Source organism: Lepisosteus oculatus, chromosome 11, assembly GCF_040954835.1.
Source record: "Lepisosteus oculatus isolate fLepOcu1 chromosome 11, fLepOcu1.hap2, whole genome shotgun sequence".
Lineage (NCBI taxonomy): Eukaryota > Metazoa > Chordata > Actinopteri > Semionotiformes > Lepisosteidae > Lepisosteus > Lepisosteus oculatus.
Genome location: NC_090706.1, coordinates 23,691,076 through 23,707,618, shown reverse-complemented (window position 1 = coordinate 23,707,618; position 16,543 = coordinate 23,691,076). Strand labels below are relative to the sequence as shown.

The 16,543-nt window shown below is 38.3% G+C and overlaps 2 protein-coding genes across 5 annotated transcripts; both read left to right on the top strand.

Moving 5' to 3' along the window:
• c11h5orf24 (chromosome 11 C5orf24 homolog) lies at positions 1–7,690 on the top strand. Of its 2 annotated transcripts, none has more exons than XM_006631851.3 (2): positions 1–361; positions 2,731–7,690. In XM_006631851.3, the coding sequence occupies exon 2, from the start codon at positions 2,731–2,733 to the stop codon at positions 3,343–3,345; it is 615 nt and encodes a 204-aa protein (XP_006631914.1). In that variant the 5' UTR covers positions 1–361; the 3' UTR covers positions 3,346–7,690. The 2 variants fall into 2 exon arrangements, with proteins under 2 accessions (XP_006631914.1, XP_015204902.1); XM_015349416.2 differs by having other exon boundaries at positions 2–361; positions 2,728–7,690.
• Positions 7,691–10,805: 3,115 nt separating this feature from the next.
• txndc15 (thioredoxin domain containing 15) lies at positions 10,806–14,656 on the top strand. 3 transcript variants are annotated; one of them, XM_069195927.1, is made up of 5 exons: positions 10,806–10,949; positions 11,399–11,877; positions 12,218–12,381; positions 13,221–13,351; positions 14,174–14,656. In XM_069195927.1, the coding sequence occupies exons 2-5, from the start codon at positions 11,536–11,538 to the stop codon at positions 14,368–14,370; spliced, it is 834 nt and encodes a 277-aa protein (XP_069052028.1). In that variant the 5' UTR covers positions 10,806–10,949; positions 11,399–11,535; the 3' UTR covers positions 14,371–14,656. The 3 variants fall into 3 exon arrangements, with proteins under 3 accessions (XP_069052028.1, XP_006631913.3, XP_015205012.2); XM_006631850.3 differs by having other exon boundaries at positions 10,806–11,016; XM_015349526.2 differs by lacking the exon at positions 10,806–10,949 and adding an exon at positions 11,103–11,210.
• Positions 14,657–16,543: the final 1,887 nt, after the last annotated feature.

Sequence of the window (16,543 nt, the reverse complement as noted above, 5' to 3'; positions counted from 1 at the left end):
TTTAGTTGCTGCAGTAAAGGAGCAGTACCGACCTGATTAAAATTTCAGTGTTTATGTGCTCTGGTGTTGCAGCAATTCCCAGGTTGAGCAGTGCGCCTGCGCAGTATTCCCTCCTGCTTTATTAATTTTTAATGGAAATGGCTGCCTTTCTCATCTAAACCTCTCTGCAACAGGAAAAAAATAAAACATAAAATAACCCACATTCAGACTTTCTGGTGTTCTGAAGAGACGAACAAAACGCGGCTGACTCGATCGCCTGTGATTAGCCGAGAAAGATGAATCTGCTTTAGGATTTAAAGGATGGAAGATCTATCGTTTTTGTTTTTAACCCTTTGCATTCCATGATCTGCAGACAATCGAGGTACAGTAAAACGTTTTTTGAACGACGTGTTGTAATTAGGCCTTGTTTTACCTATATTATTATCCTCAGAGTATGATTTATTTAGCAAAAAATCACGGTATTAGTAAGAAATGCACATTTTGGTTGAATTAATCGTGAAACAAAGAAACCTTTTGTCCAGTTATAGTATACCCCCTTGTTGCATCAAATTAATAATTTATTATTATATGTCATAATATTGTTTTAAATTATAAATAAAACACTGCGATATGATAACAAAAAAGGGTTAAACAGTGGGCCTAATATAGAATGTAGTGTTACATCTGACGACCAAAGATTAGGCTAAGGTAGTGATTCTCCCATTATATGTACAGTTACTGTGCAACGGTGTTGCTTTTAATATATTTAAAGTATGTGCATTGGCATGCGAATGGAAGAGAAACGTAATTGCCGAAATTGCTTTTTAAGTTTTCTAGGAAGATAAAAGTTGCGGCACACGATTACTGTTCTCACGATTAATAGCCGCCAGAATTTAATTTACACAAGCGCGTCGGGTTGATTGTTTTAATTAAATTGGACACTCCCCGCACGCTTATTTATGGATTCTGTATAAAACCACTGAACACATAAACGTGGGTTACTTTTATCAGTATATCAGACCGAACGCAGAAATTATTGTGGTGTAATTTTTAGAAAAAAATGTTGGTGTATGACTATGACTGGATACATTTGAATTTCATAAAAAACTGCTGCAAAACAGAGAGGTAAGCGTTGCTATTTGAATAATTTTAACAGAAATATTCAGGAGTCTTTGCGTTTTAGGTCATTACAACTTGTTGCAGTTTGTCTTCGAAGCAAATGTACAGAAGACTCGGAGCTTGAACGGGCACATGTCAAGCAAACTTATTCCTGGGTGTAGCAATTTTTTCTGTTGTGAAAGAGGTCGTACATTCAGTATCACATTGATCCACATGCATCAGTGACATTTGATCTCAAATTCTTAAATTGGTCATAATACTTACCAAAATGTACATTGACCTTTCTTCCCTTAAGCATCTAAATGAAATTTAGATTTTGGTTTACAGTTTTTCTCATCATCTACTTAGGACTGCTTCTACATTAAAGAAGCTGGCTATAAGGAGCTGAAATACTCTAAAGCTCATCTGGTTACTAAAAACTAGTTATGTTTTAGTTATACTAAAGGCCAAACACAAAAGCATTCAACAACCATTTATATCAAAACAGTTTTAAGCATTAGACTGGGAGACAGTGGAGTTCAGGGCCTTCTTGAAGCGGAAGACATTCAAAAACAACCTCAAATGTTACTTTCAGTGCTGGAAGCGTTGATGCTATTAGCAAAAGAACAAGCAAAGCATAATTCCAGTGTGAAAAGAAAAAAGAAAGAAATCATCATTTCAGCTACTGTCCTTTGATCTCTCAGCCCGGGATTAAGCTTCACTTGTTCCTTTGGAGCCAACACCCACTGATACAGCTCCCCACTTGAAAATGAATGTTATTAGTATTATTATATTCGTTTAATAATATTAGTATAATACTATAGTATTAGTATATTAGTATTATTCCTTTAAAGTTTTGTATCACTGAATGGTATATATGCTACACGTGTTAGATTATTATAATAATAATAATAATAATAATAATAATAATAATAATAATAGCTTAGACTTATATAGCATTTTTCTGGACACTCCACTTAAAGCGCTTTACAGGTAATGGGGACTCCCCTCCACCACCACCAATGTGCAGCATCCACCTGGATGATGCGATGGCAGCCATAGTGCGCCAGAACGCTCACCACACATCAGCTATCAGTGGGGAGGAGAACAGACTGATGAAGTCAATTTATAAATGAGGATTATTAGGAGGTTGTGATTGGTACACCCCTATTCTTTTCGAGAAAAACACCCTGGGATTTTCAATGACCACAGAGAGTCAGGACCGAAGGACTGTGCCTGTTTACAGTATAGTGTTCCCATCACTATACTGGGGCATTAGGACCCACATTGACCGCAGGGTGAGCTCCCCCTGCTGGCCCCACTAACACCTCTTCCAGCAGCAACCCTAGTTTTTCCCAGGAAGTCTCCCATCCAGGTACTGACCAGGCTCACACCTGCTTAGCAGCAGTAGGTTGCCAGTTGTGAGTTGCAGGGTGATATTATAGCAGTTTTCATTCAGGGAATGCCAATGGTACTGTCTTAAGTCAAGGAACAGCAGAGAGCACTGATTTAGTGTGTGTAGGACAGTGGTTTGAGACACTGCTCCCACTTCTAGTGCTCGTGAGCGCAGGGGGTACCTGTTACTCCTGGGGGGGTCAGATTCCGAAAGTAACGCCCATCTTCTCATTAACCTTTGTCTTCTCCCCACAGAAGATGATGCGCCAGGTTGCCGGCAACAGCAATGACTATTGCATGGGCGGCAGGGCGTCGTGCCTCGCGGAAGATGGCCGACACCCTGCCAGCCACTTCGACTTATGTACCTCACAGTCCAGCAAGTTCTACCCCGCGCCCCCCCCGCCTTCATTGCAGCTGCCCCTCCCCCCGTTGCCCCCTCCGCCGCAGAACAGCCTCAAACCCCTGCCCTGCCAAAGGCAAGACGCCAGGAGCGACCCCGGCTCCCAGACAGTGGGGGTTAAGAACGCTGAGAAGCCAGAGGACTCTAAGAAAAAGAAGAGCTTGGGGAGATCCGGCAGGAGGGGCAGGCCCTCCGGAACCACAAAGTCCGCGGGCTACCGAACCAGCACCGGGCGACCGCTGGGCACCACCAAGGCGGCGGGATTCAAAACAAGTCCAGGGAGGCCTCTGGGCACAACCAAGGCTGCAGGCTACAAGGTGAGCCCAGGGAGGCCGCCCGGCAGCATCAAGACTCTGTCCCGCCTCACCAAACTGGGCTATGGTTCTTGCAGTGCAGCAGCCTTCCCCTACTCAATGATGCACAAGAGAGCTCTGTGCGAACCCTCGGGCAAAGAGAAGGAAACTAACGAGTAACGTCTTGCTTTCCTTATTTATTGCATTGCTTGTAAGGAGTAAAGGTTTGAGTGCATGTCCTAAGTGCTGTGGATCAGGGAGTGTGTTGTGATATTTCAGAGCTAGTCTGGTGGAGGGGGGGGAGGGAAGATGTACAGATTTACTTCTGATTGATACCTACATCCAGCAAGTGTATGCCTCAATCAAATCAATTAGTTTTTCATATAAATATATATAGAATATATATAGTGTGTTAAACAAAAAAAAAAGAAGAAGAAAATGCTATGGTTATTGTTTCACATCAGAAAACCTTTCTTTGTTTGCCACAGGACATATAATATATTATTATTAGACTTCCAGAATCACTTGTGCCACCCATGTATCCAAAAACATTTTTTGCTCTTGCTGTACCATGTGTGAATTGTCAACTGCATGATGACATTCACACAGTTAATCACTAAATAAACATTTTTTGGGGTGAATCATTATTTTAGTGAATCTGGTGACTAATCCGACCTTATCTGAACTATAATACATCTATAATAAAATGAGAAGAGGGAGAGTATGTTTTCAGTATCAATGGAATCTTTCTTTCTGTGTTTAATAGCAGAGACAGAGCCACTGAGTGGCTTCACTGAGTCTACTTGGCTTTATGTTCTAAAAGAAATAAAAGAAAAGCTTTCAATGCAGTACATTGTTTTCTAGGTCATGCAGTCTCTTTGGTGTTGATACCATTAAATAATCATGGAAGGCACTATGATCAGTGGAATTGTGGATATAGTCAAGAATATGTAATGTATTTTCTATCTCCTAATTATTAGTGTCTGGTCTATAAAGAGCAGTGGATGTCAGATACCAAGAGCATTAAGTAAATGAAAGCACTGAGTAATCTAAATATTCTAAATGTCTCTTATTTTCTGACAGTGTAGCATTAAAAACATGTTCTGTGTTCTGATTTAAGGCTGTTATTAATGATGGCTTTAAAGCTGGATTTCACGAGGAACGGACACCTTTCAGATTAATTTAGGAACGCAGAATGGAGTGACTTTCACCCTTTGTGACGGAATTGTTTTCCATCTAAAATGTTAACTCAGACATAATATATTGACGAACTATCTGATTCTACCTACTCCATCATGGAAGTAAACAATGATTTCCGAAATGTATGCTCACAATGTATGTTTTGTCTTGCAAAAAAAAAAACATTTGAGCTAACACCATGAACTTCATAATTCTACCATGTCTTAATGTATCCACATTTATTCTGTCAATCATTCATTAGTCATTTTCTACAACACCTGCTTTTTCATAATGCTTGACAGAGTCAGATAACAATAATACTTAGGGTATTAAACCACAAATACACACGTGATCAAGTATTCAGAAATAATTAGCTCAAAGCTAATCAAGCTAATCTAGGTTTTTAATCAGTTGTTTTTTCCAACATAAAAACTTACAGCCTGTGACAAAATATTTGAAAATTATTTTACTGTATGAAAAACATACTTTTGGCATGTTTTACTGCCTTTATTTACATTATGTTCAGAATATACGTTGTTGTTATCATACCTATTAAGGCAAATGGAACATTTTTATACTGGTGGCCATTCGTGCTGAGAAGATGCTAAAATGGTTTTCAATTATCTTTTATTTAATATTATAGTTTATCAGGGGATTCCTAAGTACTATTGCCATTATTTGTGTCTATGAAGATACAACACTCATTATTCATGATGAATCAGTTTTAGACTATTTCTTATTTTTAATTCTATGTATAATAGAATAGTGTTGCAGTGTCCTCTTCCTGCTCAAATCTGTGTGCTTTTCCTTGTATGTGTTTTCTAACACTGAAATGCCAGTGTTGTCTGTTAGGTTTTGTCAAAACCCCTATCAAATTGATTAAGGGGTTGTACAGATTGTGCCCTGTATATCAGAGATAAAATGAGCTTTATAGTCTTTATAGTGGGGGATGGGTCAGGACTCAGCAATATAGCTGCAGACCTAAGCCAAATGTGGGGGAGAGATAACAGTTTTATTCTACAAATAAGTGTTAACATACACCTCTGCTTTTTTATCTCAGCTCTTTTTTTTCAGTTGGTAGCTTAAAAAGAAACTGAATTTATGAGTATTGGGTTCAATCTAATTCTGAACCAATTGCCATAGCATAAATGGGCTTCTTTGGTGTGTATATTAAGTGGAATATAATTAGACTCTTATTATGAATTATACTAAGCAAATGATGAGGATAGTACTTAAATTGATACAGGTGGATGTGTTTGTTCTTAATATTTAATTTGGACTGTATTTTTCCTATGTTAAATTCACCTTCCCACACCTAAAATGCCATCAGTAAATAGGCTTATAAAATAATAATAATAATTATATATCGCTAAAATTTTAAAAATGAAAACAGTAAATGACAAGTTATAGCAGGATGTTAAAGGAACATGAATGACATATAAGTTTTTAGCACAGTTCCGTGGCACGCATGTGGAGTGAAATATGTTTATTTGGTGTGCCATTATTTTTCTTTTTCTTCCTTATTTATGGGAAGCTTTGTACAGCACTTGGGACTTCTTGCTCATAGAACTCCTCACATTCTCCCTGTGTTATCCAAGCAGATGGTTAACTGTATAGGAAGTTAAAATATGGCTATGGAATGAAATAATTCTAAATGTTCTTTGGAAAAAAAACCTGACTCAAAGATTCGCTGTGAACATACATTTCCTTTAACTGTTTTGTTGGGTTTTTGTTTTGTATGCCCTTTAACCAAAGAATCTGATTTAATCTGCCTTCTCATGCTGACAAATATGTGTCAAGTTACATGCATGGTAGCTTAGCTGGTTAAGGAAATTAAAAAAAAACCTGGGTAAACACAACATTAACTTTTCAGTTTCCAACAGAGACAAAAGCATCTGTAATTCCAACAGAAAAAAGAGCACTTATTTACCTCTATTCTTTTTACTATGAGAAAAAAAATGAGATTCTCCTTTTTATTTTTACCAATGAAAATCATATTGATTAATAGTGTGTTTTAAAAACTGTCAATATGCTGTATAAACATTTTCGATATTGTCTTTATCTCCAGCTTTTCCAAATATTTTAAACCCTACTGGGAAGTAAATCAACACCTAAGAAAACAGGAACAATAATGTGATTAAATAAACCATTCACAAGCATTAACCACTGCCTTTTCTTTACATTATGTATGTTGCAGCGCTATATGATTGCCTTTTTTGTAGTGCCTATATGTAGCTATGTCTCATATTGGATCCAAATGATTATGAAACTCATATATTCATGACACTTTATTCATATTATCACTTGCCTTTATGCTGTAATGAAGCGGGGTTTTGTCATTAGCTAGGCATTGTGAATAAACAATGTTCAATTTATATGTATTTACTTCACTTTTATTGCTTATTTGATAAAAAATATCTGAAAGGTTGAATATGGTACTGTTTGGTTTTGATTAAACTTTTTGTGCATTTTGTGCATTTCTATCATAGAGAGATCATTACCAAACGTGTACTGGAGCTTCTTGTAACACTGTATGTTAGACATATGTTTTGTGAAATTAAGGTCTGGTTTTAATTCAAACAGGTAAGAATACTCTGTGGAAACAAAAAAAAAACACTACTGTGCTTTAATAGGACTGGATAACAAGTAACATTCCAAAAACAAGTGGTTATTCCTGCTTGACTGGCTTTAGTTTGATGAATGCAAGGCATCTAGTTAGAAAGCCTTTGTTCCTGGATATTTAATAGCAAAAATATTATCTTTTAGGCTATAAAAAGATTACAATTTTTCATTACTCCCAAGATGTTTAAAAATATTGACCTTTAAAACCTACCTATAATCAAGTAAAGAAAGTAAAATGAAACATAGAGTACCATACCAGTCTCAGGACAGAAAGCTACCTTTAAAAGAGGATATCTAGCAAATAGCTAAACATGACAGCAATGTCTGTAAATTTTACACAGTGATGCTGTCACATTTTTTTCTCAGAAATATATTAAAGTGGCATTTGATGATAATAAGAATAACCTCACATAACTCTCTAAGTACTGTGTGTTTTTTACCTTTTGCAGTTCTGCATGACTGTAACACAAATCTCCAAAAAATAAATGACCTTTTTCTTCTTATAGTTTGATAATGAAGATGATGTCTTCAATCAAGGCATACGTTTTGGGATCACATGTAACAATGTTACCTGAATTGGGTGACGATTAAGCCCAGTCGAAACCACTTTTATTGTAATTACAATAAATAAAATAAACAGTTACTATTTTCTTGTTTTACCCTTTCTGCATGATTGTCAAGTGTGAGCAAAAGTGGTGTAATAAACTTTCCATTTACACTTGGACTAATGCTTGTTTTTCTGAAGAATAATGGAATTTTTTATTATAATGTACAGTATAGCAGTAATATATATGCGTGTGCTGTTCATTAAAAGATCTCATCAGATATGTGTGTGAGAGAGCCTTGGGTTCACTGCTGTACTCACACACCCCATCGCAACAGAAACGGCCATACAGTTTCCTAACAAAATAAGGTTATTTGGCCCATCTAGCTTATTTGTTTGTCAGTATCCCAGTGATATGAGAATCTCCTCAAGTTATTTCTTGAAAGAAGTGGTAATATTGACTCCAACAACATGGTTGGGTAGCTTGTTTGTTTCAGGCTCCTGAAAACCATAAATACATGCCTCCTGTTCTCAAGTTTTAAAAGTTTTTCCCTTAGGTTCCCATTTGTTTCTCTGGTTTATGGTTCACTGTTGATTCTAAAAATGTCTGCAGGGAGAACTTTGTCAATGTCTTTTAAGATGTTTTTTTTATATTGCCAGCAGCCATATCATCCTGCAACTCATAAGTGAAAACCCGCTGATGCTAAGCAGGCATGATCTGGGTCAGTACCTGGAATGGGAGGCCTTATGGAAAAGCTAAGGTTGCTGCTGGAAGAGGTGTTAGTGGGGCCAGCAGGGGATGCTCACCCTGCAGTCCTAATGCCCCAGTATAGTGACAGAGAGGCTACACTGTAAAAGGCACCATCCTTCAGATGAGACATAAAACTGAGCTCCTGACTCTCTGTGGTCATTAAGAAACCCAGAAGAAGGCTCCACGACCAAAACGTTGTGTTCTCTTTCTTCTTTTTTTCAGCATGGAATAAACCTATTACTTGTTCCTTTGCAGCCTACGCATGCTGACGCAACTACCCACCTGAACTATTAAGAAACCCAGAGCGTTTCCCCAGTGTCCTGGCCAAAATTCCCCATTGGCCTTTACAAATCATGGCCTCCTAATAGTCCCCATCTATGAACTGGCTTCATCACTTTGTTCTGCTCCCCAGTTATAGTTGATGTGTGGTGAGCACACTGGCACATCATCCAGCTGATGACTGCACATGGTGGTGGTGGAGGGGAGTCCCCATTACCTGTAAAGCACTTTGAGTGGAGTGTGCAGAAGAGCGCTATACAAGTGTAAGGAATTATTATTATGATTATTATTGTTGTTGTTTAGAAACCGTGAATCAGGAGTTCTCAAACCTTCTCTGTACAAAAGTAGATTCAGTTCTTTTAGACTGTCAAGGTAGAAGACACATTAATCTGTCACCTTCCTCATCTCTGGATTGATAAACAGCAGCAATATCTTTCTTTTGTAACTGGGACCAAAACTTCATAATGTGTTCAAAAGTAGGTCTAACTAGTGTATTAACACAACATTCATTGATTCTACACCTTTAAGTATTTTTCATAATATTCTGTTTGGATTCTTTATTTCTTTAAAAAAATAAAATGACATCAACACCTAAGTCTTTTTTATAGGTAATGTTACCTACTTAACATTTTAGTTTTATGTTTTTACTCCCTGAATATAGCATTGCATATATCTACATCAAATATAATTCAGTGTTAAATTCCATCATAATCAGTTTGTAATTTACAGGATTTGTTAAACATCCTGTTTTTGTATCATCTGCAAACTTAACTGGTTTCCTAATTGTACAATAATCTAGGTCGTTGTTAGAATTTAGTTACATTCTTCAAATCATTCTATGTTCTACTCCAATTATAAATGTTTTTCTAGACACTGCAATGATCAATATTCACATTGTTTTTTTCCCATCCATTAACCAGTTCTTAAACTGGTCCTGTGCATTTCCTTGAATAAAGTAAGACATATCGGTCTATAATACTTTAGTTTGGTGTTCTCATCCTTTTATGGATGAGTGTTGCATTAGCAATTTGTCACGGAATAATTAATATTACCCCTATGTTGCGTCCAGATGACTGTTGACTTCTGTTGTCCTCTACACTTTCTATATCATTCACATTCCATTTTACATCTTATAAGTTTCATTCTTTCATAGTATGAATTGCACACCTTTTTTATGGCCTCTATCTCTTATATGCCTAGATCAATTCACTCCTGTAGGTGCTCTGACTAAATAAAAAAGCACCTGTACAGATATATCTACAATTAATTCGCCTTACAAAACAATTTTACATAAATGGCTTGGACGAGAACCTCACTTTACCAAACAATGTACAATCCACTATAATTTGTTTTTATAAAATCTAAATAAACTGCCGTGCTTTGGATTTGATAATTGCAAAACACTGCTCTCTGTAGTCAGTAGAAGGCAGTGCAAAAAGATGTTAGACTGCTGCTGGAATTCCTCAGTTTCAACATTTTTAACTCGGTCCAGAAAGAATGAACGGCAAAAAACTGTCGAAAGTACGACATTGGTCTACATTTTTAATTTAATCCCCAAGTTCTTGAAAGTGCACATTTGACAGAGGTTATGTTGAAAAAATATGGATTTTGTTTGCAGTAGTCCTAGAGTTTTATATACAGCGTTACCGACTGTTTTGAATGTCTAATAAAATAGGGAAAATGCACAACAAATAGATCTAGCAAATCCAGCAGGTATTCTTCATTAAAAAAGGGGGTGATGTGGTTATTTTGTATATTAGCCGTATTGCAGCACTTCACAAAACGTCTCAATTTCCAACACGCTATCAATCACAGGAGAGTCCCGATACACTCCTGTATTACCTGTAATACTATAACGCCTGTGCAACGCTGACATTTTTTACATTAGGAGTCATAATCAACCTCTTGCTGTATGTCTGGTATTTTTTCACTGCGTTTTGAAAGTTTAGATATTGCTTAGAATGGGTACGTGCACTGTAATACAGGAAACCGTGATATTCAGGACGACAAACACTGTATATGATATCTGCTAATATCATTATCAAATGAACCGTGCTTAACCAAACTAACTCCTACACTATGCGATATTTCAGGAAAGCTACTCCTACCACAAATGAATCTTTATCTTTGAATAACGCTTTACCTTAAATACAAGTGTTTACAATGTTTTACGACTAACCAGGATATAGTTTTTTGACCTCGATTTGTGACTGACAGGTCACCAAAACAACTTCCGGATTGACAAAACAAGTCAAACCCCTTTGACCGGGAAGTAAAACAGAAAAGGGGTTATTTACAGAATTGAGTGGAATGTCTTTCCATCATGCACAGGAAACCATGACTTATATTGTTTAAATTAATTGCAAGAAAGCAAGAAGACGTCCTGTGATGGGCTGGGCGGTTAACACCGTATGGTTCATGTATACTTTATGTTTTGTACTCTGCGTGTTTGAGCATCGACAGGTGTTTGCCGTAGGTTAGTGGTTTTCGATTGTAGAGTTATCACAGACATAATATTTAACTAAAAACATGAACACGTGTTTTTATTGATTTAGTAATATCACTTGCATGCGTATGCTTTATTCTCTATATCCTTTATCTAGTCTTTAGTTACGAATTAAAGTCAGTTTATGTGATATCACAGCGTTCCGGTTCTGGCTAACTGAATCAGTAAGTCTGCCCAAGCTATTGCTCATTTCATTTTTTTCTACTTTTAACAGTTAATTAAATGAAGAGTTCGGATAGTACTGGTTTTATCTGATAGCAAACACAAATCTTGTATGTATTCTTCTAGGTTGCAAGTAAATATTATTACAAACCAATGAATGTATCTAAAGCCTTATTTTCGATATTTACAGAAGAAGAAGACCCCTCTCAGTTTGAAGTTCCGGATGGATTACATTTGGCATCCGACACGGGAATCGGCACGGCCGGTGAGTCTGAGACAGAGGTGACGACGGCAGTTCAGTTCAAGACCGCCGAGATCGCGGACGCAATGCTGGGAACAGAGGCAGCGCCTGGCCGGGCGGAGCTGCGGTCGCTGATTCCTGCAGACGCGACACCCGCCCGAACAGGGTCCCAGGTCTCTTGTGACTATGGGAAATGTGGGTCCCAAGAGAACGAGCTGCTTTCAGCCCAGCCACCGGCGGAGGAGTCCCCCGGCGAAAATAGCGTGGAAGACGTGCCACCGGTAACCCTGGAGATGGTCCACATGGAGGCAGCGACCTCCGAGGAGCAAAATTCAACCGAGACTGCAAAGACGCCTAAAGTAAACTGTGAAAAAAGAAACATGACTGAGGTGGATAACCTCACAGTACACATTCTAAATGCCTCTCAGGTAAAACTATATACTTTTAAAATGAATAGGACAGTGAGGTGGATATGAAGACAGGTCTGTGCACATCTTGTCTCTTGTTCATCGATAACAGTGCAAGGACAACTTAAAAGGGAAAATGGGGATTTCATCGCAATTTCTGGAAAAGGCTAATTAGAGTTATGTGCCTCCTTCAGTGTTAGCTATAAGAAAAGCGTTGCTTAATTAGAAAAAAATCAGTTTAACTTGAATGTCAGTGGATGGAAAGTACCAAAAAAAGTATCAACCACTATCCAGGAAGCAGAGCAGTATTTATCTACATATAGGAAGAAACGTTACTGTGTTCCTTTTTGTTTAAATTCAGGACCTGATGGAGTTTCTGAATGTCAACAGCAGCGAATGCTCGGTGGTTTTGTTCTACACAGCCTGGTGCCAGTTTTCTGCCAGTCTGGCTCCTCACTTCAACGCGTTGCCTCGGGTGTTTCCAGCCATCCACTTCCTGGCCCTGGACGCTTCGCAGCACAGCAGGTGGTCTTTGGCAGAAATTAAGATACATTCATTATGTGATTAATTATTACTTATGTGTACATTTTATGTGAAGAGTTGTAGTAATGTTGTGATAACTTGAGCGCAAGAACTGACCTCGCCAAAACTCCACAGAGTGGCTCAACCTGTAAAGGTTGCACTTGGAAGCAGATGTCCTGGGCATCAGCATGGGAGGTTGGTAGGGGTTGGAGAGGGCTCTTAGCTTTCTGGTAATATGGAAGCTCCTGCATTTGTCCGGGGTGCACAGTGTGAGAATGCAGTCCTTTCTGACAGGTGCAGTGGATTTTGCCCCATGTCATACAATGACTGGCTCTGATGGATGGGTGAGGCACTGGACTGTGTCTGTCCTTCCTTATCCTCCCTGTGTAGAGCTGAGATGTAATAGTACACTTGTCAGTTGCACATCGAGTGGTTGTAATATGACTAAAAAAAAACTTTCTTCAACAATTGACCTCATATCCCTAGTACTGCATTGACTGATACCACAGTAGCATTGGGTGGCAACTAGTAAGTTCACCTTTTTTATTTAATTAGTGGAAGACAATTCTGATTAAGCTTAGCTGGGTTTTTTATTGTGTAGTTACTGAGCCCATGAGTTGTTAATTATAGTTATTTGCATGCAGGAAATGATACATTCTATCAACACTAAACCTGCTGTTTTAAGTTACTATTCAGTCATGTTTCTAAATATTTTTACACAGTTAGTGTATCCCATGTGTATAATTACCAAACTGCTGCCAGCTACTCTGCTATTTTGTTATCTATTTGGTATTTATGTGCCACTGTACGTTGGCTGTTTTAACATGCATCTTCTTTTTTAGTCTCTCCACAAGGTTTGGGACTGTAGCTGTTCCCAATATTCTTCTCTTCCAAGGGGTTAAACCAATGGCCAGGTTTAACCAGACAGATCGGACACTAGGAACTTTAAAGGCTTTCATAGTTAACCAGACAGGTGTGTACCATGCAGCATCTTTCTTTTTCCAATTTCAGTAAGAACTGCAGGAGAACAAAATTTAATTGTTTTTTTTTTAAGTGTAGGACTTTGGAAAAGCATTTGAACGTGTTTTTCATTTTGAAAAGCTTAGAACTGTTGTCAAGGGAAGGACACAAATACATTAGTAAGATCCAATTTAGATGTTGCAAGAAGGAAATTGCCTGGAGAAGGGTGACGGTGCTAATTCCTGACTATGAAAAAATCTTGCAGAGGTTAAAAGAACTGATTCCAGATATGTTCAGTCCTTGTCCTAGAGGGCTGGTGTGTCTGTAGGTGTTAGGTTACTTCAGTTAAACCAAAGACATAAGAATGGTTATACATGAGAGGGTAGTTGTCTGTAAAGTCGGAGTGTTGTAAAGAAGTCTTGCAGACATATCACCCTTCACGATCCACAATTGAACTCCTTTGTCCGAGAGTTTCTGCTCCCAAATTAGTAAAGTAAATGAAATTAGTAAAATAAAAACTAATCAAAAGAATAATTTGATTTGTTTTTCAATAGCACTAAAGTCTGCTGCAGTGAAGCAGACTTTAGTGGATTCCTTAGGAATCCACATAAAGGTTGGTGACTTCAGAAATGTCAGGCATTGATTTCTTATGAAGAAATATACTATTTTTAGTTTACCCTTTATTATCTAGTTACTGTTTGATTCTAGGATTATGTGACTTTTATGCTTTTTTCTTTCATGGACTGCTTGTACTGATTCAGATTATCCACATTATAGTTTTAAATCTGTTCCAGCCTTTGTGAGGAGCTAATGCACTTATGAATTCTATATTTAGGTATTGAAGCTGACCCAGTACAGGAGGTAACAGAAGAAGATCATGCAGGACCCCTGCAAAGCATTCCTGTTCAAAGCATTGACTGGCTGCTTGTTTTCTCCATCTTTTTTATCTCTTCTTTTACTACTTATGCAATACTACGGACAGACAGCATTCGATGGCTAATTCCAGGACAGGAACATGAGCACCAGGACTGATACTTGAGCCCCTATTTATAGTCAATGCTAAGAATTTAACTGGATGTATGTACTGTAAATTGTGATTTTGGTGTAAATTACTAAAATGCTCAACAAACTTGAGCAAAAATGGTTAAAATATAGATTCATTTTATGTTAATTAATCCATGCACTATGTATTTATAAACTCTACTGTGGTATATGCTTACAACAGTTTTGCTGTTACAAAAAAAACCTGTCTACTGTTGGACTACTTGGAAACTTAAATACATTGACTGGGGAATTAAAAACCGAAATGAAACAAAAATCAATGTAATTAAATATTATTATTAATAATAATAATTGCTTACACTAATATAGCACATTTCTGAACACTCCACTCAAAGCACTTTACAGGTAATGGAGATTCCCCTCCAGCACCAAAAATTTGCAGCACCACCTGGAGAATCCTTGTTCTGGAGAGCCTCAATCCAGTTTGATTGAGAAATCACCATAATCCCCTGTTTTGACAGTTTTGGGACACTTGCTAATTATTGATCTAATAATTCACAGTTCATTTGTTCCAAGATGATGTGTGTAGTGCTCCTTGCCCTTCCTGGGATTCAAGATCCAAGCCCACACAGCTCCACTCAAGTTCAAGTTCAAGTTTATTGTCATTGTACTCATATACAGGTATATGGTATAACGAAATGCTATTAAGCTAGCTCTCAGATGATAAGTAGTCCAAAAAAAACAACAACAATACAATTGTACTGTATAATAAAAGAAAGAGAGACAACAGGCAGTGTGCAAAACAACAAAAGGTAACAGGTAATGTGCAAAACAACATCAGATGTGCAAAAACATGCATCAACAGAATGAAATAAAGGATAGAACAATTATGGGGAGTGAGCTTTTTGACATGTAAGGTAGAGGTAGATTTCAATGTGTGTTTGAGTTTTTGGTAAGAAGGAAGGAAGAAGGGCACTGTGAGGTTCAGATTGTAGGCTGGGAGTTTAATAGTTTGATAGTGCGGAGGTAAAAACTGTCTCTGAGTCTGGTAGTCCAGACCTGAATGCTCCGGTACCGTTTTCTAGATGGTAGAGGGTCATACAGTCTGTAGCTGTGGTGTCTTTGATGATGCTTAGAGCTTTCCTCAAGCACCGTCTGTCATAAATGTCCTGTATAGATGGGAACGCAACCCCAGTGATGGACTGGGCAGTTTTCACCACCCGCTGTAGGGCTTTGCAGTCGGCAATACTGCAGTTGCCATACCACACTGTGATGCAACCTGTCAGTGTGCTTTCTGTAGTGCATCTGTAAAAGTTAGTGAGGACCTCGGGACATAACTTAGCCTTCTTCAACTGTCTTAGGAAGTATAGGCACTGTTGTGCTTTCTTAATCAGACAAGTGGCCTTGAGAGACCATGTGAGGTCCTCGGTGATATGGACACCAAGGAATTTTAAGTTACTGACCCTTTCCACTTCAGTCCCGTTGATGTGGGTAGGGGCATGACCGTTTTGCAGTTTCCTGAAATCAACGATCAGCTCCTTGGTTTTGCTGACGTTGAGGGTGAGGTTGTTGTCTTCACACCATGTTGTAAGGAGATTGACCTCCTCCCTATAGGCCCTCTCATCATTGTCTGTGATCAGACCTACAACTGTGGTGTCATCGGCAACTTGATGATGGAGTTGGTGTTGTGTGGCCGTATAGTCGTGGGTGTAGAAGTAGAGTAATGGAATAAGCACACACGCCTGGGGGCTGATAAGTCCGCCACACAATGACCAGGCACAGTTTTACACTATCTAGATTTCAAAGGGGGGTGGGTGGGGGTGGATGTCACTTCTGTAACTAGCTCAGTTCACTATACATTTAAAAAGTGAGGATTAAGCACACCACAGTAGTGCATTGGTTAGCATTGCTACCTTGCAAACTGCCTCATAGTTTAATTCCAGACCTGGGGAGCTATATGTGTGGAGTTTGTATGTTCCCCAGGTTTGTAGGGGCTTCCTTTGGTTGCTTCGGTTTCCTCCTACAGAGACACATTAGTAGGTCAATTGTCTTCTGGGAAAGTTGGCCCTACTATGAGTGTGTGTATCTGCCTGGAGTTGAGGATACAGCATCCTGCTTTGAGCCTATCATTTTCCAAGATAGGCTCCAGCTTCCCCATGACCCTGACTTGGAAGAAGTGGTTAAAAATGGATGGATATATTTA

Coding starts and splice junctions, on each gene's coding strand:
- c11h5orf24 (XM_006631851.3), top strand. CDS start 2,731: ATGATGCGCCAGGTTGCCGGCAACAGCAATGACTATTGCATGGGCGGC.
- txndc15 (XM_006631850.3), top strand. CDS start 10,929: ATGGGCTGGGCGGTTAACACCGTATGGTTCATGTATACTTTATGTTTT. Junction 11,878..12,217: donor ACATTCTAAATGCCTCTCAG/GTAAAACTATAT, acceptor GTTTAAATTCAG/GACCTGATGGAGTTTCTGAA. Junction 12,382..13,220: donor GACGCTTCGCAGCACAGCAG/GTGGTCTTTGGC, acceptor CTTCTTTTTTAG/TCTCTCCACAAGGTTTGGGA.